Source organism: Budorcas taxicolor, chromosome X (genome assembly GCF_023091745.1).
Source record: "Budorcas taxicolor isolate Tak-1 chromosome X, Takin1.1, whole genome shotgun sequence".
Taxonomy (NCBI): Eukaryota; Metazoa; Chordata; class Mammalia; order Artiodactyla; family Bovidae; genus Budorcas; species Budorcas taxicolor.
In genome coordinates this window covers 28,187,432-28,210,437 of record NC_068935.1, presented here as the reverse complement: position 1 = coordinate 28,210,437, position 23,006 = coordinate 28,187,432, and the positions used below count along the sequence as shown (strand labels likewise).

The 23,006-nt window shown below is 44.9% G+C and overlaps 1 protein-coding gene across 1 annotated transcript in view; it reads right to left on the bottom strand.

The window, feature by feature from the left end:
* Positions 1–22,460, bottom strand: part of SLC25A43 (solute carrier family 25 member 43) — a 42,496-nt gene extending 20,036 nt beyond the window's left edge. Inside the window, exons 1-3 of the mRNA XM_052663290.1 lie at positions 22,186–22,460; positions 14,793–15,034; positions 9,613–9,785 (exon numbers count right to left, since the gene is read on the bottom strand). Of these exons, the coding sequence (XP_052519250.1) occupies positions 9,613–9,785; positions 14,793–15,034; positions 22,186–22,460 (690 nt within the window). The remainder of the gene's footprint in view (positions 1–9,612; positions 9,786–14,792; positions 15,035–22,185) is intronic.
* Positions 22,461–23,006: the final 546 nt, after the last annotated feature.

The window sequence follows — 23,006 nt, the reverse complement described above, 5'->3', positions numbered from 1 at the left end:
GAGGGGTAGGAAAAGTGAACTCATTTATCAAATGAGATCAACATATATGTGCTGTTGTAAGTCAAAAGAGCGCTTCCCAGGTGACTCAGCAGTAAAGAATCCGCCTGCCAAAGCAGGAGATGCAGATTTGATCCCTGGGTTGGGAATATCACCTGGAGTAGGAAATGGCAACCCATTCTAGTATTCTTGCCTGGAAAATCCCAAGGACAGAAGAACCTGGTGGGCTACAGCCCATAGGGTCACAAAAGAGTTGGACATGAATTAGCTAAACAACAACTTGATAAGAGCCAGCCACCACGAGGCACATCTCAGGTGAGATGGAGGTGGATGCTCCAGGCAGAGGTGATTAGGAATGTGAAATACACTTATTCTTCAGGGGGATGGAGGAGAGGGGCTAAGGAGATAATTTTGATTGAACTGGAGGCTGGAACAGGCAGAGGTTAAAAAAAAAGTCCTGTTTTGTTTAGCTCAGGCAAAATCTGACAACTTGTATTTGGCAGCGTTGAAAGATTGGGGGATCTCACAGGAAAGTCTGGATTTTAGGCTCCCTTGAAAAAGGGGTCCACATTTCTAAAAGGCATCTACCCTTTGGAGAAGGGGAACTCACTGCAGCCTCCCCTGGCCACTTTGTTTCATGCTGAGATTCGTATTTAGATGCTGATCACATTTTGTAAGCACAGTGCAGTTAGCTCTCCAGAACGCTTCTGAAAGCCAGGATGGCTCAGAGTGCATTTGCAAGCTTATTCTTTTGGAGGTGAGTGTTACTTATATTATCCGGGTTTCCCTACTTTCTCTTTTTTCCATTACTTCCAAGTTCCTGCCAGCATCTGATTGTGCAACTCCTGATAGAGGGGGCCTCGGTGCAACGAGGGTGGCAAAGTTGGTAAGGGCAGCCTGCCGGGCCAAGGGGCCCAGCCTTTATTCTCTCAGGGCAATGAAGGACACGACACAGGCAGACCTTAAGAAAATCCAGAAGCCCATAGGCTGGGCTGGAGGAGGCAGAAATGAATATTGACCCTGGTGATGCAAGTTACTCAGTTACTGAGTGTGTGGACTTGGGCGGGCTATGGAACCTCTTAGTGTCTCACTTTTCTCCTCTGTAGAATGGGCTTGACAAGAACAGCACCAATCTGGCAGCTCTGTTGCCAGGATTAAAATGAGATAATGAGCATACAGCATGTAGCACAGCGCCTGGTTGGTACATCAGTGCCCAATGCTTATGATCATTTTCAGAATGAATCCTGAGATCAATTGCAGTAGTCGACATATGAGCTGATAAGGTCCTAGAGGAGGGAAGGGACAGTGACAAAGACCAACATGGGAGTGTTAGGAATGAAGACCCAACTGGGTTCAAGGCTGACTGGGGGAGGGGGAAGAGAGACAACTTCCGGGTCTGCAGCCTGGGTAAGAGGGGAATGACCGCACTGAAATGGACAACCCTGGGAAGACAGTGTCAGGGGAGGGAGAGGTCAGTTTGATACATACTTCAAGGTGACCCTGGAGAGGTGGCAGCCAAACAGCAATGTCCAGCAAGCGATGAGAAGTGCGGGAGCAGGGCTGGGGAAATATGGCTCAGGGCAGAGGATGTGGGTTATGAACATAGGAACCCAGAGAGGGGAGAGGCACCCTGGAGGGAATGGATGAAGCTCTGGGCTCAGTTCAGCATCTCGGTTTGAACAGCTGGGGACTCTCTTGACCCAGAGACTGTGCATATTCTGCTCAGTCAGCTGTGCCACTTGGATACCACCTTTGTCCTTCATCTTATGTGCTTTTAGTTCAAATGCTGACCGGGCCTAATCCTGCTTGCCTTGTGAGCCCTGATGAGGTCAAAGTCCCCTGTGTAAAAAGTGACAGGCTAACACTTGGTTTTATGTTTGATGAAACAGAGACACCTAATATGGACTGCAGGGAGAGGGGGAGGTCAGGCAGAATTGTGGGGGACCCAGCTTGTGGCTGGCGCCTTCCTCCTGATCCTCTCAGAAGGCCCACCGTGTTCCAAAGCTCCACCTTCTCAGCTGCTCCCTAGATTTTCCGTGCAGCTTCTCTCTCTTTTTTTCCACATGAACTGTTCAGAGAACCATTTGCTCAGGACTCCCTGGTCCTCATGGAGGCAAATCAATCTCCATCTACTTGTTTCCCTTCTACTTGTTCTCTCAATACACTAAGTGCTGCCAGCCTCTTCAGTCCCAAGCTCTGGGTTAGGTGTGGGACAGGCAAAGGTGGCAAGGCTGGGTGTACCTGGAAGAGCTTGAGTTGAAATGTGCTGGAGTGTGGCCAAGGGCATTTCAGGCACGGTGGTCTTGGGGGCCACGAGGGCATACGAGGTGGGGGGCACCTCATCGTATGTGTGCACAGGGCTGACTCACCCCCTTCCCACCAGCAGCGATCCCATCAGAACATGCACATGCATAATTTTATTTACCTCTCCAGTCTCTAGCATGCCAGCCAGGAGCCAGGGTAAGAGAAAGAAAAAGGAATAAAATGAGTGTAAGCACGGTGAAGGAAGGGCTCAGCTGGTTAAACAAGACTTCTGATTACTGTCATTAGTGCTCAAAAGAGTTCCAACCCGAAGTGGCATTAAATGGACAGATTGTGTGTGTATGTGTGTGTCTGGATAAAGCATATATATTAGAAGAACGAGACCTTCAGACAAAGTGGCCAGTCAGCGTGGGGGTGAGGAAATTTCCTATCCAGCTGGTTATCTAATGCACACCTGATGTTGATTTGCTTCCTGATGGACAAGTGTAAGGAGGAAAGCCAATGGAATGGAAATGTTACCATTAAGTGTGCTCAGGTCAGAGAAGCCTGGCTGCCCTGCAAAGCTCTCTCCTTATACATTCAGCTGGCAAACCTTGCCTGCTCCCCAGGGGGAGGTGGAGGGAGACTTAGGAACACTCTCTCTTCTTGGAGAAGTTGGATTGAGTACTTTGCAGGAACAAACAACCACAATAGAATTTAGTGCTAGCCTGTTGTTTCTAGGTTCCTTATCCTTCAAACTGAAGATGTATTTTGAGCTGGGATCAGGAGGTTGTAAACTGGACAATAATCACCAGCTGCAAGGCTTCCATACCCTCAGGTAGTGCTCAGATACGCTCCGTTACTGCAGCGACATCTAATGGCCAGAGAAAGCAATGCATATTTGCATTTAAAAGCAGCCTGCAGCTCTGCCTCAGGTTAATTTTTTTTAAAGTAGGTTGTCATATATGGAATTTAGAAAGATGGTAATGATGACTCTATACACAAGACAGCAAAAGAGACACAGATATAAAGAACAGAATGGATTGTGTGGGAGAATGCGAGGGTGGGATGTTTTGAGAGAATAGCATTGAAAATAATAACATGTATATTACTATATATGAAATAGATCGCCAGTCCAGGTTCAATGCATGAGACAGGGCGCTCAGGGCCGGTGCACTGGGAGGACCCTGAGGGATGGGATTGGGGGGGAGGTGGGAAGGGGGTGCAGGATGGGGGACACATGTAAACCCATGGCTGATTCACGTCAATGTATGGCAGAAACCACTACAATATTGTAAAGTAATTAGCTTCCAATTAAAATAAATAGATTAATTTTAAAAATAATGTAGGTTGGACGGGGTACTATTGTTTATTGTTGTTGTTGGTTAGTCGCTAAGTCATGTCAGACTCTCTTTAAATTCCATGGACTGTAGCCCACCAGGCTCCCCTGTCCATGGGATTTCCCAGGCAAGAATACTAGAGTGGGTTATCACTTCCTTCTCCGGGGGATCTTCCAGATCCAGGAATTGAATCCCTGTCTCCTGCACTGCAGGCAGTCAGGGAAGCCCCATTATTGCTTATTAACTGCTGTAAAATAACATTTTGACTGCAACCCTAAGAATTCACTTCCTGAATCTTTGGATGACATTTATGTTGTCATCCATAACTGGATGTTAATCATATTTTATGAAAACCAAGTAATTGCCTCTTTGAATTTTTTTCTTACAACCATCATGACTTTGCACTATTTTAAAGCTTCTTGTTGGAGCTCTGTGTATGCATTATGAAGAAGGTTTCTATTGAAGGGAAAAGATGATCAAATTTTCCTCCAAATACCCAGTTCTGGGCTTCCCTGGTGGCTCATGGTAAAGAATCCACCTGACAATACAGGACATGACGGTTCAATCCCTGGGTTGGGAAGATCCCCGGAGAAGGAAATGGCAAACCACTTCTTGCCTGGAAAATCCCATGGACAGAGGAGCCTGGCGGGCCACAGTACATGGGGTCGCAAAGAGTCAGACATGACTTAGGGACTAAATGACAACAACCCATTTCCTCTATATAGTAAATTGTTGTGGTAAATATATATTCTAGAGTAGAATGGTGGTGGTGGCTGGATTTCCCCATAAGAGGTCACTGTTCTAGCTCTTGGGTAAAGAAAGGAATGCTAAAAGTTTACAGAGAAAATTGAAACCTCTATTCATTGAATTTCATCTGAAACCCTTTGCGATACTGTGATTTATAATAAATATATACTTGATCTTCATCCCCATTTCTGGCACAGAGCTCCTATAATATTAACTTGACATTTCCTACGTGATGAGAGCAATAAAGGTGCCTTGGTATTCATAACAAACCCCTTTCAGTCACACCTGAGTTTAATACAGTGACTTTTGGAAAGTGTCGAAATGGATGGAGTCCGGTTGCCAGTAATCCAGTGAATAAACTAGTTTCCTGAGTTCTGTGAGCCACTCTAGCAAGTTAATCGGATTCAAGGCTGTGTGAACCTCTAATTTATACTTCAGAAGCTCGGGTGACAACCTAGACTTGAGATCGGCATCTGAAGTAGGGGGCAGTCTGGTGGGACTGAGCCCTTAACCCAAGGAATCTGATGCTGTCTCTGAGAGTGTCTGAACTGAGTGGAATTGTAGGACTCCCATGTGCCACTGGAGACTTGCTTGGTATGCGGGGAAAAAACCCACACACTGAAGTTGGTCCTAGAATCTAACCCCTTTCCACTGACCGCCCCAAACCCTGGGCTTCCCAGGTGGTACTAGTGGTAAAGAATCTGCATGGCAATGCAGGAGACACGAGAGACGTGGGTTCAATCCCTGGGTCAGGAAGATTTCCTGGAGAAGGGAATGGCACCCTACTCTAGTATTCTTGCCTGGATAATTCCATGGACAGAGGAGCCTGGAGGGCTACAGTCCATGGGGTCTCAAAGAATCAGACACAACTGAGTGACTGAGCACACACATCCTAACCTCTAGGTCCTGGGTTTGGGAAGGCTTGCTCTAGGGAGGAAGTGAGGTCATGAAACCTTGAACTCTGCATAAGGAACACTAAATTGTAAGAGGTTCCAGAAGGTGCTGGGTAGATGCCTCTGGCTTTACTATTTCAAAAAGTGATCCTCAAAGCATGGAAGCCAGTGATATAAGCAGCCTTAGTCTCATCCATCTTTTGATGGCCAACCAGCGAAAGCCCATTTTCACTCCTTACAGGAAAAGAAATTCTGAGGGCCAGGATATTAAAAAATGAATAAAAAGCTTGTAGTATATCATACTTCTTTCCCACTCAACTTCACTCTGGATTTTTTAAAGGAGCTATCTTTTTTAGAAAGACCATACTTTGGCCACCTGATGTGAAGAACGGACTCATTGGAAAAGACCCCGATGCTGGGAAAGATTGAGGGCAGGAGGAGAAGGGAACAGAGGATGAGATGTTGGATGGCATCACTGACTCAAGGACATGAGTTTGAGCAGGAGTTGGTGATGGACAGGGAAGCCTGGTGTGCTGCTGTTCATGGGGTTGCAAAGAGTCAGACACAACTGAGAGACTGAACTGAATAATTATCATATGAAGAAATCAACTTTTCTAAGAATTGACCATATGAAGTTGCCCTTTGGGTATGTCAAAAAGGCTGTTGGCAGTGTCATATGGTTCAGTGTTAAAAAAAGAAGACTGAAACTAAAGGGGAGATATACTGTATTCCTCAATAAAGACAGAATATTTTATGTAAATTATTCCAAGTATATAAGTTTAACATAAGTCCAGTCATAATCACAAGGCAGTACTAAAGTTCATCAGAAACAACAAATGACTGAGAATAATCAAGGGAAGATTGAAGAGTGTTGAGGGGGTAGATGCCTTGCCAGACATAAAAGGCTCTTATAAAGCTTTAGGAATTGCAATAGTGTGGCACCGGCACGAGGACAGGCCGACAAACCTACAGTTCAGGACACACAGCCCTGAGACAGACCCTATGACATATATACATCTGCTGCTGCTGCTAAGTCACTTCAGTCGTGTCCGACTCTGTGCGACTCCAGAGACAGAAGCCCACCAGGCTCCTCTGTCCCTGGGATTCTCCAGGCAAGAACACTGGAGTGGGTTGCCATTTCCTTCTCCAGTGCATTAAAGTGAAAGTGAAGTCGCTCAGTGTGTCTGACTCTAGCGACATCATGGACTGTAGCTTACGAGGCTCCTCCGTCCATGGGATTTCCCAGGCAAGAGTACTGGAGTGGGGTGCCATTGGATGGGCCGAAAGTCATAGAACAAAGTAGTGGGAAAAGAGATTATTTCACACAGGTAAATTCTAAACACATTAAAGTGATAAGTGTAACAATTACAATAAAATATTTAAAGAAATATATCAGTGAATAGTCGTATGATTGTGGGATGGGGTAGGTCTTTTACACAGAAGAGCAAAGTTAAAAACCCCAGAATAGTAACATGTATATATAATTGCATAAAAATTGTAAAATATGTACAATAACAGCATAAATAGCATTAGAAGCCAAATGTCAAATGGATGCAGTAAACGACAAAGGGTTAATATCTTTAAGATATAAAGACTTCTTCCCAATTAGTGAAAAGAAAAAAAGCTAAATAGTCTAGAAAAATAGGCAATGGGTACAGACAGAAAGTTTACAAAGAAATACTAATGACAAATTTATATATGAAAAACATGCAATTTGCTTGTAATCAGTGAAATTCAAATTAAAGCAACATGGCAACATTTTTCAGCTATTAGGTTCACAAGGATCCAGAAAGTGAAACCACCCTACTCACTGCTGTTGCAGGTGTCACCTAACAGCCTTTCTGGGGTGCAAACTTCATTAAGACCTTAGACTTATTTTTATTTTGTGGCCTGTATTTCTAGGAATACAGCTAAACAGTGTCATTATAGATGTGAAAAAAATACAAGGGCTTTCACTGCAGTATTATTGTACTGAAGAATTAGAAACAGCCTAAACATTTAAACATGGAGAAATTGTTATGTATGGTACAATGGAAGCAGAGATTGAAATTATACTGCCACAAACCAAGGAACACTTAGGGCTACCAGAGGCTGAGAGAGACAAGGAAGATTCCTCTCCTAGAGCCTTCGAAAGGGGTATGGCCCTGCCAACATCTTGGTAGTAAACTTCTAGGCTCCAAAACTTTGAGAGAATAAATCTATTTTTTTTTAAGTTATGGCACACCCAAAAGAAGTTGTGCTACATATATACACAATGGAATATTATATTACTCAGTCATAAAAAGGAAAAGGAATGAATTTGAGTCAGTGGTAGTGAGATGGATGAACCAAGAGCCTGTCCTACAGAGTGAAGTAAGTCAAAAAGGGAAAAACAAATCTTGTATATTAAAGCATATATATGGAATCTAGAAAGATGACACTGATGAACCCAACTGCAGGGAAGGAATGAAGATACAGATGTAGAGAGCAGACTTGTGGACGCAGCAGGGGAAGGAGAGGGCGGGACGAATTGAGAAAGTGGCACTGCCATATATACACTATCATGTGGAAGACAGCCAGCTAGTGGGAAGCTGCTGTGTAACACAGGGAGCCCAGCCTGGCGCTCTGTGACAACTTAAAAGGTGCAGGACGTGGGGGAGGCTCACGACGGAGGGGATATATATATACACAAATATATATATATTTATGATTCATTCACGATGTTGTACAGCAGAAACTAACACAACATTGTAAAGCAATTATCCTCTAGTTAAAAAAATATTAAAATGGAAAATAATTATGGCATATCCAAATGGTAGAATATTATGTGATAATTAGAAAAGATGTTCTTAATACTTGATGGCCTGAGGCAATATCCATTCAATAATAAGTGATAAAAGCAGATAATTTTTCATTTATTATACAATTTTTACATACAGTAGGAATGCAATTTTATGAAAAAATAACTTTCCATATACATATATATTTATGCATACACATTTGCATATACATATGAACGCACAGAAGTAAAACTCAATCACATAACGCATAACTATTGGGCTTATAGGTAATTCTTTTCTTTGTCATGCTTTTCTGTATTTCCCAAGTTTTCTATAATCTATGTGCATTCCTTTTTTTTTTTTTTTTTTACTGTGGTAAAACACACATAACAGAAAACTTGACCATTTTAACCATTTTGAAGTGTATGTATTATTCTTAAAATGAGGGATAACAGTTTTTATCAATAAACATACATTAGGCAGGCTCTCAGCTTGCATCGACATGACAATTACAATAATGTGACAATTTCAAAAATTTGTTTGGACAAAGGACAGGAAAGGAACACAATCCAGAGAGATGAAAAGTTTGATGGGCTAGAGGAGCAGAATTGGGTGTAACTGTGATGTATGTTGTCCTGAAGGCAGCTTTTCTTTATAGGTTGAGATAAATACTTGCAGGCTTTTTGGTGCTGAGAAAGTGAGGCCTGGCTCAGCCAAAAAAGGCACATGGGAAAGCCGGGGGCCACTGAGACAATAGGGGGAGAAGTTACAGACATGAGGAAAAACAAACTCAGCTGGGGCTGATCATTTCAAATTGGATTCAACTGGCCCCAAATGAATATCCGAGCAGCTCTTCAGGATACATCAACTGTATAAATCCAGATTTGCCCAGAAAAGTCCAGGAAGGCAGGTAAGCCTTTTGATGTGGAGTCTGAGGGGAGGCTAGCAGAGAAGGAGCATGGTTCAGGGCAGATGCAAAGCCCCATTTGGTGTGAACCTGCCTGTAATCCTCATCCTTACTTGGACCATTCTGAGTTTTCTTCGATCAGAATTGGCTGATTCTAGGCTCAGTTCCTCACTATGAGACCTTGGCTATCAGGCTTTTGCCTCTGTGGTCTGTAGAGAAACTGAGTTTTCCTAGGTCACAATTAGGAAAATGCAGGGCCAAGCCCACTAACACACTGACTCATTTCAAATGCAGTTACTTCCTCAGCAGGGGAATCAGGGACTACTGGCCCCTTGTTAGTGATGGTTCCTGGCTTAGTTTGGTTCTTTCCAGGCTGTTTCACTGAAGGACGGACAGGCTGTTAAGGCCAGAGTGACCTGTCCTCACTGTGGAAGCCACCTTGATGTGACAGGCAGTGCAGCTATAAAGTGAGGGAAGAAAAGTGGACCTCACTTGTAGGTCCACTTCTCTGTAGACCTAAGAGAGCAGAGGGTGGGAATGGGGAGGTGGCGTGGGCCCATGCCCATTGCCCTGAAGTTACAGCAGAAATGCTGCTAGTGGGGCTTTGCAGAAGGTTTGTTTGAGCAGTCATGAGCATTTTGGATCCTGGTCTCGCTCAGGTTCTGTGTTCTTTGCTGTTTTTACCCACCCACAAACAAGGCAAGGTCTGCCCAAACACAACTCCTCACCTGCATCTTCCTCTTCACCGTGTCAAAGGGGAAGGAGAGGGTCTGGGTCACTGCGGCAGCCAGGCAGACATTGGCAAAGTTCTGGAGGAGAGAGAACCGATCCCGGGGTCCATTCCAGATTTTCTCCAGGTTCATGTAAACTAGAAGGGAGCCAGCAGAAAAAGGGAGAGCACCTGAAAAACAAGGCCAGGGAGGCTGTGATGCCTCAGGAGACACTGGATTGAGAACATAAATGCCAGTAGGGAACCCTGGGGAAAGCAACAGGACCAGCTCTGCGCTTGTGAAAAATCACTCCAACAGAAGCAGCAGGCACTTTCTTGGGTAATGGTAACGTGGTATATTTTGATCGGGTTTGTGTCATTGATCACAATGCATCAAATGATTCCCTGCAGGTTTGTGTATTCTATGTCCATTTCACTTTTAAAAGAATCATAAACAAATATAGAACTCTAGTTAATAATATGCATGCTGAAAGGCTGAGGGGTGAAGTGTATCGATGTTTGCAATTTACATGAAAATCATCAAAAAATACATGACTGATGAATGGCTAGAGGGATGGACAGATAAATGATAAACCAAAACATTCATTGAAGGACCTGGTATATGCTGGGTATATGGGTATTTCCAATTCTTTTTTAAAAAATTTATTTATGTATAGTTGATTTATAATGTGTTAGCTTCAGCACAGTAAAGTGATGTACAGCAGTGATTCAGTTATGTAGTCTTTTTCATATTTATTTCTGTTATCGTTTATTACAGGATATTGAATAGAGTTTCCTGTGCTATACAGTGGGACCTTGTTTATCCCGGGTATTTCCAATTCTCTTAACATTTTGGGGTGTTTGAAATAAAAAAAAAATAGAGTGTCGGGGGAAAAAAATCACTCCTAAATAAAAAGTTAGTGGGAGGTACTTAATCAAGCTTTGGAGTTTAGGGGATACTGATCTCCAGCTGAGAAGGTATAACATTCTGTGAAAACTGAAGAGTGAGGTCGTAGTGGTGAGGGAGGGAGGTTACTTGACCTTGCTTCTGGGAATGACGTGGCCATATCAGGGCCCAGTGGGCACCCTGCACTGTGTGGCAGTCTCACCTTTCTTTTTTTTGAAAAAATTTATATTGGAGTAGAGTTGATTTACAATGTTGTGTTAGCTTCTGCCATACAGCAAAGTAAATCAGTTATACATATACATATATTCACTCTTCTTTAGACTCTTTTTCCATATAGGACATTACAGAGTACTGAGGACGGTTCCCTGTGCTATCCAGTAGGTCCTTATTAGTTTTCTTTTTAACTTTTTATTTTGTATTGGGGTATAGCTGATTAACGATGTGGTAATTTCAGGTGATCAGTGAAGGGACTCAACCATACATATACATGTATCCATTCTCCACCAAACTCCCCTCCCACCCAGCAGCCTCACCTTTCTAGGAAAAGATGGTGAGCAAATAGTGCAGTAGTTGGCACTTTGAAGCTTCCAGAAAATTTTGGACCAATCTGAAGTTTACACAGGGACTAAATTTCTCCCTTAAGATGAGATTTAAAAGAGGGCCTAACACTAGTTGGGTTGCTCTTCTTTAGAAAAATGTAGTATTTATTTAACAAAAACAAAAATGACACACCAACACTATATTTTCATTCAGAAAACATCTTTGGAGCTAATGCTATGTGATGGGCCCTTTGCCAGGTGCCAGGAATACAAAGAGGAGTGAGCAGGCTAATTCCTGGAGATGCTCACCGTCTACTGGGAGAGACAGACAGATAACGAGTCATAGTAGTGGGGCTAGGAGGGCTATACAAAGTGCACAAGGATCAGAGGGATCCATTTTGCCTGAGGGAATCAAGAAGGACTTCACAGAAGAGAGAACTTTTCAACTGGGTCTTCAGGAATGAGCAGGAGTTCATCGGACACTGACAGAGCAAGCAGAGGAACAGCATATACGGAGAGTGGTATTTCCAAGAAATGCCAGTATTTCTGGATGGCCAAAACAGGAGTGCAGGTAGAACATGGTAGGAGATGAGGTAGGGACTGGCCGGCAGGGCCAGGTCTGAAGGCGCTAGTATGCCAGAAGGATCTGGGTTTTTCCCTGTAGCTCACAGGAGTCAGCGAAGGCTTTTAAGGAGGGCAGTGGGAAGAGGTTGATGAAATGATTAACTTGCACTTAGAAAGCTCACCACGCCCCTGGCAGCAAGGTACAGGGTGGACCAGGGCAGGAGAGACCCAGGACTGGGGCCAGGTAGGAGCCTCTCCTGTCTGCAGGAAAGATGAGAGTGTGACCTGGGGCAGAGAAGATGCGGATGGAGAAGGGGCAGACTTGAGAGTTTAAAAAGGTGAAATTGACAGCACTTGGGGCTGAAGTGGGCATGGAGTGAGAGGAGGAGTCAAAGTTGAGGAGATTATAGGTTTGTTCTGGCTTAGGCCACTGGGTGAAAGAAAGGCAGTCTTGTTCACAGGGACACAGGAAGGGAGCAGGCATGCAACTAATGAGGACATCAGGTTTAGTCCTGACTGATGTATCAAGGGAACATCAGGTGGGGGTGTCCAACTGCAGGCATTCATACTACCACTGGTAGTCAGTGGCTAAGAGAGATGGCTCTGGGGTTGTATTGCTAGATCTTCTGCTTTCTATCTACGTGGTGTTGGGCAAGTTGCTTAGCTTCCCTAAGCATCTGTTTCACCGGTAAAATGTGGCAAGCATCTATTTCACCGGTAAAATGTGGCTTAAATGAGGAGCTGTGTGCAAAACGTTTAGGACAGTGCCTGGCACATAATAAAGAGCAATAGATGTTAGTCACTGTTATTATAGAGGTGAGATTGGGAGTCATTAGAGTATAACAATGTTTGTTGAGGCCACCCAGGGAGGGAATGAAGAGTGAGAAGAAAACTCAGAAAGGAACCGGGGAATAGCGACAGGTAGAGGGCTGGCAGCATCAGATGAGCCACACAAGAAAGAGCCGAAGAGAGGTGGGAAAAGACATCTAGAGACAGTGGGATCCTGGAAGACAGGTTTCTAGAATAAAGGGTGGTGGATCTCATCAGATACTGCAACAAAGGTCAGATAAAAGGCAAAAGTCTACTGGATTGGCAATTGGGGGTCCTGGTGACTTGTGCAGGTGTAGCCCTGGCAAAGGTTCTGAAGATCACAGAAGCTACAGTTGCTACCCTGGTTGCGCTCATACATGTATGGATGTACTCGGAGACTCCTTCCTGCAGTCATATGGGGAGTGTGTGGGACTGTTTGCCTGTCAATTTGTGCCGAGCCACCTGCAGGCTGTCCTGCTCCCTCCCAGGCCAAAGTTAGGAGTGCGGTGTATGGCTATGGAATAGAACAAAGCTAATCAACTATATATTGAATCCATATGACCTTGATCTCAGATCATTCTGTCATTTTTGAAGCAGAAGCTATTAAGAAGAGGTGGCAAGAATACACAGAATAAGTATACAAAAAAGATCTTTATGACCCAGATAATCACAATGGTGTGATCACTCACCAAGAGCCAGACATCCTGGAATGTGAGGTCAAGTGGGCCTTAGAAAGCATCACTACAAACAAAGCTAGTGGAGGTGATAGAATTCCAGTTGAGCTATTTCAAATCCTAAAAGATAATGCTGTGAAAGTGCTGTACTCAATATGCCAGCAAATTTGGGAAATGCAGCAGTGGCCACAGGACTGGTAAAGGTCAGTTTTCATTCCAATCCCTAAGAAAGGCAATGCCAAAGAATGCTCAAACTACCACACAATTGCACTCATTTCACACGCTAGTAAACTAATGCTCAAAATTCTCCAACCCAGGCTTCAACAGTACATGAACCCTGAACTTCCAGATGTTCAAGCTGGTTTCAGAAAAGGTAGAGGAACCAGAGATCAAATTGCCAACAATTGGATTACAGAAAAAGCAAGTGAGTCCCAGAAAAACATCAATTTCTGCTTTATTGACTATGCCAAAGCCTTTGACTGTGTGGATCACAATAAACTGGAAAATTCTTCAAGAGATGGGAATACCAGACCACCTGACCTGCCTCTTGAGAAATCTGTATGCAGGTCAGGAAGCAACTGTTAGAATTGGACATGGAACAACAGACTGGTTCCAAATAGGAAAAGGAGTACGTCAAGGCTGTATATTGTCACCCTGCTTATTTAACTTATATGCAGAGTACATCATGAGAAACTCTGGGCTGGATGAAGCAGAAGCTGGAATCAAGATTTCCAGGAGAAATATCAATAACCTCAGATATGCAGATGATACCATCCTTTAGATAGAAAGTGAAGAACTAAAGAGCCTCTTGATGAAAGTGAAAGAGGAGAGTAAAAAAGTTGGCTTAAAGCTCAACATCCAGAAAACTAAGATCATGGCATCTGGTCCCATCACTTCGTGGCAAATAGATGGGGAAACAGTGACAGACTTTATTTTTTTGGACTCCAAAATCACTGCAGATGGTGACTGCAGCCATGAAATTAAAAGATACTTGCTCCTTGGAAGAAAATTATGACCAACCTAGACAGCATATTAAACAGCAGAGACATTACTTTGCCGACAAAGGTCCATCTAGTCAAAGCTATGGTTTTTTCCAGTAGTCATGGATGGATGTGAGAGTTGTACTATAAAGAAAGCTGAGCACTGAAGAATTGATGCTTATGAACTGTGGTGTTGGAGAAGACTCTTGAGAGTCCTTTGGACTGCAAGGAGATCCAACCAGTCCATCCTAAAGGAAATCAGTCCTGAATATTCATTGGAAGGACTGATGTTGAAGCTGAAACTCCAATACTTTGGCCATCTGATGTGAAGAACTGACTCACTGGAAAAGACCCTGATGCTGGGAAATATTGAAGGCGGGAGGAGAAGGGAACGACAGAGGATGAGATGGTTGGATGGCATCACTGGCTCAATGGACATGAGTTTGAATAGACTCAGGGAGTTGGTGTTAGACAGGACGGCCTGGCATCCTGCAGTCCGTGGGGTCACAAAGAGTCGAACATGACTGAGTGACTGAACTGAACTGAACGGACCTTGAACTCAGTTAAATGAATTTAATGGGTTACAAGGATATACAATACATTCATATATATCCCTTGAACTCAGTAAAGTAGATTTCACTGGTTACCAACAAAGATATAAAAATCATTTGTATAGATCCAAGAACACAGCCTTTTCTTGGACAAGGTGACAAGTTCCGTCTTACCTAAAACAGTAAGGGAAACCCCTCGATAAAGGGCCAGGAACCCTTCCTGTTGATAAATAGTAGAAAATGCATGGAGGATCCCCCTGTAGGATGGTTCCAGCATGTTCTGCACAATTAACCGGGTTTTGATGAGGTCTGTAGGATATGTCACAATGGTGGAAACCATCCCTGCGAGACTCCCAGCCATGATGGAGCTCCACTGGGAAATATGGCCCAGGTCATCCGTGAACAGCACGACAAACCTGGGAGAAAACAGGGAGAAAGGCCCAAGGGAATCAGCTATGGATTGTTTTGGAGTGTTCAACGCTACTGATTGCAACATTTCCCCACGTTTGGAAATGCTTTATGAAGCAAAAATTACTATACTAATGTATTAAGATAAATGAGTAACACATTCAATTCTACTATATTTATGTAATTCTACTTAGCTCTAAGGAAGAGATATCTAACCTTCTTATTTACGTCTAACCCTAAGTCGATTTACTTCATCTTAAGCATTTTCCCCTTTTATTTGCATAACTGTCAACCCCGGCTTGCCTGTGGGGTGTAAATGAACAGAAGTACTCGATAAATACTGAACTGGAATGTGCTCCTTTGATTCGGTTAAAACTTCAGTGAAATTGCTTGAAACAATGACTTTAAGCATTCCCAGTAATTGAGGTTTTTTGTTTTTGGCTGCCTCAGGTAACAGTAACAAAATATCATTTCTCACCCAGGTGACAGGAAGACAGTCCCACACACTCCCCATCTGACTGCAGGCAGGAGTCTCCAAGTACATCTTGAGTCTTCATATATACAAGAGTTTCTCTAGGATATGCACTGAGAAATGGAATTGCTGGGATGAAAGTAGGCTTTCTTCCAATTTTACTAGATACTGCAAAGTGACCTGCCAATGTACACCTCTCCCAGCAGTGGGTGAGCATTCCTGTTTCCATACTTTCTCACCATCACTTGGTGTTAGACTTTTTCATCTTTGCCAGTCTGTTGGGTGAGAAATGGTATCTTGTTACTATTTTTATTTGTTATTTCTCTGACAGTTGGTGGGGTCATGCATCTTCTCTTACAATTATTAAACCAATATATTTTAAAAACTCAAGGGACTTCCCTGGTGGTCCAGTGGTTAAGATTCTGAGCTTCCAATGCAGGGGGCGCAGGTTCAACCCCTGGCTGGGGACACTTATTATTAACACATTGTTTGTAAGTGACATTGAATAATCTAAAAGTCCACTGGTAGAGGAATGGATAAATTGTGGAAGTCATATAATAATACCATAAATGAATACACTTAGAACTGTGTATTTACATGGATAAATCACAAAAGCATAAAGTTAAGTGAAAAAAGCAAGTTGCAGAATGACCTATAGTGTATGGTAACTATCTACGGTCATTTCTCTGTTTCAGAAACCCCAACAGATACCAACATCTGTGGATGCTCAAGTCCTTCATATAAAACAGTGTATTATTTGCCCTCTAGTATACTTTAAGTCAGGGGCTTCCCCACTGGCTCAAACGGTAAAGACTCTGCCTGCAATGCAGGAGACCTGGGTTTGATCCCTGGTTCAGGAAGATACCCTGGAGAAGGGAATGGCAACCCATTTCAGTATCCTTGACTGGAGAATCCCATGGACAGAGGAGCCTGGCGGGCTATAGTCCACGGGGTCACAAAGGGTTGGACACAACTGAAGCAACATATCAGGTACACACGCATACTTTAAATCATCTCTAGATTACTTATACAGTGTAAATGCTATGTAAAAAGTTGCTGGGGCATGGCAAATTCTAGTTTTGCTTTTTGGAACTTTCTGGAATTTTTTCCCCTGAACACAGTATTTCCAACCTGTGGTTGGTTGAATCAGTGGATACAGAACCTGAAGATACAGAGGGCTGACATTTAAATCAAGAAATACATCTACAAAACCATATCGTAAAGTAATTATGGATAGATATAGACATGTAAAAAAAAGTATAAAACAGACCCCCAAGAAGGTGGAGAGCAGATGGGACTGAAAAAGAGAATGAAGGGGACTTTACCATTATCTGTAATATTTTATTTCTTATACTAGGTCTTCCCTGGTGGCTCAGTTGGTAAAGAGTCTGCCCCTAATGCAGGAGACCCAGGTTCAACCCCTGGGTCGGGAAGATCCCCTGGAGAAGGAAATGGCAACCCACCCCAGTATTCTTGCCTGGAGAATCCCATGGACAGAAGAGCCTGGTGGGCTACAGTCCATCGGGTCACAATTAGCTTAAAAGATACTTCAAGTATCTTTTTTTTTTTCAAGTATCTTTTTTATTTCTTGTATCTTTTAAGCTAATTCTCTTTTATGCTGTCAATTCTGCACCATGGGTATATGAGTGTTTGCTAGACCATTCTTTGTGTTTTGCTGCAGTTTCACAATTTAGTCCCAAATGGTTTTGGGTGGACTTTTCTATTGGCAAATTAGAAAGCCACTCTGTTACAATTCCTCTTTCTGGAAGCAGTACATCCCCAGTCATGAGAGCCTACGTTGGCAGAAATTGTTCTAAGAGGACGTTTACATGGTGCACGTTCCCGGGCCAGGAAGCAAAGGAATTTTATTCATTCTTGGGAAATGTGGAGAAAATAAAAGAGGACTTGGAAACCAGGAAAAATAAGATTTTCTGTGAGAGAGTGGGTAGGGGGTGCAGGAGAGGTATAACAAGGATCTGAATAAAAGGAAGGTGAACAGAGCTAGCTAAAAGTATTTTATCTTTTTTAAAATGAGAGCATCCTGAATACTTTGGCTTCCAAAGCTCCAGCGAAGATGTGTTATTTCCTGCTTTTTCAGTTTGGCAGCAGGCCAGGGCCCACTGGCTGCCAAATAAGTGTTCAGGTGAAACCACTGAGAGAGTCCTAGATTGGCTCCTTTGCTCTCAAGTAAACACTTATCTATTAAAAACATCTCCTTCAAGCTGTAGGAAAGTCTGGACTTCATTTTGTCAGCCTCACTTAATAGCCATTTGAGCGAAACAGCGCGACCTTCTAAAGATATGGGTAAACCAAGCGGGTTCTCCCTAGTGGGCCGTCTGCCTTGGTTTCACTGCCTGCACCCTTCTTGAGTCCTTCCTCCCTCCTCTCTCCCCTGGCCAGTCGAGTGGGAGGGGAACCTTAGCAGAGGGAGGGGAGACAGAGGAAGTGGAAATGCTTGGCTAGAGGGGTGGTCTGCAGCATGCTGGAATAATCTAGAAGAAGGAGGAGTTTGAAGAAATACCATTCATTCTCATTGCCTCCCCCTTATTCGCCATCCCAGGGCACTCGTGCATGCATTCATTCCCCAGTCACTGAATATATACACTGTGTGAGCTTTCAGCATAAGATCATGAGAGTTCAACAGACCTGCCAGAGAGACGTCTGATAGGGGCAGCCCGAGAGAAATTAGGGTCTCTGAATGACTTGATGAACTAGGAAGAACCCTGTCTTCTATAAGTTTGCTTTATAAAGAGGGTTTTGCTGACAAATATACAAAATCGAAAAGAAGAACCAAGGAAAGCCCTTTTTCTCAGACTTACTATACAGAGGTGAAGACTACAGATCGTTCCTCTTACAGAGCCAAAGCAGGGCAACCCTGATAGGCCATCTATGATGTCATCTGAATGCTCACATCTTAAGTGCTTGTCTGATTGGCTGGGGCAGCAGTGTTCCCCTTTCTGCTCTTCCTTGCACTCCCACACATTGCACAGCAGCTTTTCCAGCAAGACTGGATAAGCTGATGCACGGCAGTAACCCCTTCATTTCAGGCACACGGAGATTACACACACCCTTGATGTATGTAGTTAGAACTGCCAACACTTCAACCTAACACAAGTTGGCAGCCCAACACAAGCTCGTGAATTGGTTACACAATAAGGAAATGGTGTTGGTGGTGAACAATTTCAGAGTTTCAGGGACCCAAAACGATGCTTATACAGCTAGACAAACAGTTGTAGCATAAAGTTGGGTGAGGGTCTACATCTGATGGCCACCCATTGTGTTAGATTTTATTTGTTTAGTACAAGGACCTAGCTCCTCGCAGACTCTGAGTGGATTCTTTTCATTGTAAATCCATGTAAGGAGATATGTCATCATCACAACGTTAAGCTGAGCACTGGACTAAGCAGAAGACCCGGTTTCAAGCTCCAGCTCTGCCATTAATTGTGTTTGTGAGCAAGTCACTGAACTACTGCATTTTTTAAAAAATTTTTGTTTATTTTTGTCTGTGCTGGGTCTTTGTTGCTGCATGGGCTTTTCCTGAGTTGCAGCGAGTGGGGGCTACTCTCTAGCTGGGGTGCATGGGCTTCTCATTTCGGTAGCTTCTCACTGCAGAGCATAGGCTCTAGAACTCCCAGGCTCTAGAGCACAGGTTCAATACTTGTGGCATGTGGGACGTTCCTGGACCAGGGATCAAACCTGTGTCTCCTGCATTGGTGGATTCTTTACAACTGAGCCACCAGGGAAGCCCTGAACCACTGCATTTTCTGAAAATTCTGTAGGTTTATGCTTTTTTATTCAAACCCACAATCATAGGCTGTACCATTACCCACAACTAACTGTTCTGCAAATTCAGTATAATGATGGATCCAAGGTATCGTCTTAATGTAGGAAGGCTGGCATCATGATTGATCAACCACTTTGCTGCCTATCACTGAAATATTTCCTTTTAATTTTCAGAAAGAAACTAACCTTTCAGGAGAACATTATTAGCAAACCTAGCCTGAGTAGCTATGTGTTCTTCCTCTCTCACACATCTCCTTTTCTCCATTCCCACTGTCATCAGCCCATTTCAGATGCTCTCAGCCACCACATGGACTAGTGCAACTGGTTCCTAACTGGTCCTGCTGCCCCCAGCCTTCTTCCTCTTTAGATATCCTCTGCAGCTACCAGGTGACAATTCCTGTTGAATTGCTTTAATCACAGCACTCCCCCATCAAAAATCCCCCACAGTTACCCTTGCATTCCAAGTGAAGTCCAAACTCTCTAATTTGCCCCTCCAAGATCTCATTCCAACCTGCTTTTCTGGCTGTATTTTCCATTACAGCCAGAGGCACACCTTATGCTCCAGTCATGCCGCATGCCTTCCCACTGCTGTGCCTTTGCTTATGGCATTACCTACAATATCTTTCTCCCCATCTTTGCCAGAAAACTCCTACTCATTTTCCCAAGACCAAACTTGGATGGTTTTTCTCCGCTGCGACATCTTCACATCTCCTCCCTCATCAGAGGTGTGAATTTCTATAGCACTCTATCCTTGGCAGTCACATGCTATGGGCACGCTAGTTTTATTCTATTGCTCTGGAAGCTCTGGGACACAGGGACCATGCCCCTTTCATCCTTGCATTGTCCCCAGCATCATGCATACAGTGGGCACTTAATGAATGCAGACAGAAAGGCAGTATGAAGTAATAGGGCATGGGTATTAGAGTCGGAAGGCCAGGTGGTGGAGTTCAGCTCTGTCACTGATGAGTGGTGTGGCCAATCTGAGCCCAACAGTGCATCTGTAAAGTGGGCATACTTCCTGTCCTGTGGATGGTACAGGGAAGGAGACAGGTGTTGTAAATATCCAATGATTTACACACACATACATACACACATGAAATGGTAACTAGGTAGAGGTAATGGATGTTAATTAGCTTGATTGTGGCAATCATTTCACAATGTATACATATATCAAAGCATCAACTTGTACACCTTAAACATAGATAATTTTTCATGTCAATGATATCTCAAAATCTTAAAAATCCAATGATATACAGTCATCCCTCTGTATCCATGGGTTCCAGAACTAACTGCAGATTGAAAATATTCAGAAAAAATTCCAGGAAGTTCCAAAAAAAGCAAACCTTGACGTTGCTGCACAGTATCAACAATTTACATAGCATTCACATTATATTTACAACTATTTCCATGGTATTTACATTGTATTGAGTAGTATAACCAACCAAGAGATGATTTAAAGTATCCAGGAGGATTGTGCAGGTTACATGCAAATACTACTCCATTTCATAGAAGAGACTTGAGCAACGGGGGGGATGGGGAGTGGGGGGCAGGTGGAGGTTGTCCTGAAACCAATCCCCTCCCTGATATGGAGGGATGTCTGTATATATTGGAGAGGGTTAGCAGCAAAGCCACAGTACTTAAACCAGCCTTTGAAGTTCTGCTTCCCTCTCCTTGGTACACATTCCAAAGGAGGAGTTCCATACTTTGTGGACAATACAGTAAAGTGGGGAGAAACTGAGTCATTAAAACTCAGAGGAGAAATGTTTACAGGCTGCAGGCCAGATGTTGCTGAGAGCAAGGGGGCTGGGGAGGAAAGAGAGCCTTGACAGAGATTCCCCATCATCTCACTACCCTCCTTTCCCAGAGTTGAGAGAGGCAACGCTATTCCCAGGCATAAGTGAAATAAGCGCTGGCCTCGAGGAATCAGTGATAAGGAAGATTCCACTGGGCTTGTCAGTTGTCGGATGAGACTTCCAGCTCCAGCCTCCCTGAGCCAAAGGCAAAATCCTTTGACTGTCAGTCTGCAAGGCAGACCTACAGTGGTCAAGACTGTGGGTTGTGTTTCTCTAATTCTGAGCCAAGGCCAGGCTTCAGAGTTGGCTGCTGTTCCCAGTGAATGGGGAACCCGCGACCATCCCCCCAACTACAGAAACATCTTTACCTGAAACCCCATCTCTACCACTTCATTCTTTTAGCCTGTGTTTCCAGTTAAAATGCAAATATCTCTGAGTTCTTGAGGAAGCTTCAAGACTTATCAGGCTAATTTACATCTTCAGAAGTTTTTCTAAAAAGCAGCTGTTTTTTGTGGGAGGTGTTAAAAGGAGGCCAGTGAGCAGTGAGGGTGGGGCAGCCTCTGTAGGACCCCAAAGGCCAGCTTCTTGTGGGAGAGGGCAGGGAGCCGAACTCCACGGCCTTTTGGTGACAGTAGATTGGGCCCTCTGTCCCTAGCAAGCACTGTCTTCTGGGGGTTCTGGTCACACAGACCCTCTTCCATACATTATCTTCAGAGGTCTCTCTCCCAAGCCAGCCAGAGCAAAATTTCCAAGTTGGTGGACAGTGGGAAGGGGGTTAGGAGCCATCTATCCGGAGATTTCTTCTCTTCTTCCCCCCAAAATCTCCTTTCACCCTCTTCCGCCTCCTGGCCCGTCCAGCCCCGTCAGCCTCTCTGGGCCACAGCTGCGTCCCCCTCAAACTGCAGAAATCCCCAGAAAAGGTGAAGAAGAAAAGGTGGGGACTGCACTCTGGGGGCCGAAGAGGTCGCCTTCTGGCCCAAGGGGCTCCCATGAGATCCGGAAGGAGGCGGGGCGCACCGCCGGCCCGATCCCCAGCACCCCGGCGGCGGGGGCCGCGGGATACCCGGCGGCGGCCTCCAGGGCCCCGGCCCCGCCCACGCCCGGCTCTTACTTGCGGTAGGCGGCTAGCTGGACGGCGCTGCAGGGGAAGAGGCGCAGGCAGGCCACCGCGTTCCCCTTCCACAGGGCGCGGGGCCCCTCGGCACGCCACACGCGGAGCCCGGCGGCCCACGGCCCCCGGGCGCGGCCGCGCACGACGCCGACCTGGGCCAGTACGGTGGCGAGCTCCAGCGGCGCGGTGAGGCTGAGGCTGAGCGCCCCCGCCAGCCCGGCGCATAGCAGCCGCTGGCTGCCCGTCAGCCGGCCGTCCCGCCGCCAAGTCGCCATCGTGCGTCCGCGGCCCGAGCCCCGGGCGGCCGGCCGATCGCGTGGCTCGGGCCTGGGGCTCCCGGGCTCCGGCGCAGGGGGCGGGCCAGGCTCCGCCCGGCGTAGGGCGGACCCGCGGACCGGACGGGAAGCCGGTCCGCGGCCGGGCCCGAGCGGGCCTGGGGCTGAGGTGGGGTTGAGGAGGCTGGTCCGGGGTTGAGGTTGTGGCCGCGCCGGTTTAGTGTCTGATTTTCGGCCAAGACGTTTGTTTGCAGTTGAGAAACACTCACCGCGTTCTTTCAAGGCCTAGGCCGCCTTATTTGTGTTCTGAATATTCAGCCCCCGCCCCCCCGCCTTATTTATACCCTTTCTCCCTTTCCAAGTTCCACCTTGCCCCCTTCCTTCCCTTGCCTCTGTTCTCATCCCTGCGACCTTTTTTCTGTCCCTAGGGAAAGCTTTACAGATTTCTCAGGGCAGAAGGAAAAAACCTTCTATAACATACACACGACATCCAACACTTGACAAGTATCAGGCTTTTCGTACATTGTCTTATTTAGTTTTCAAAAC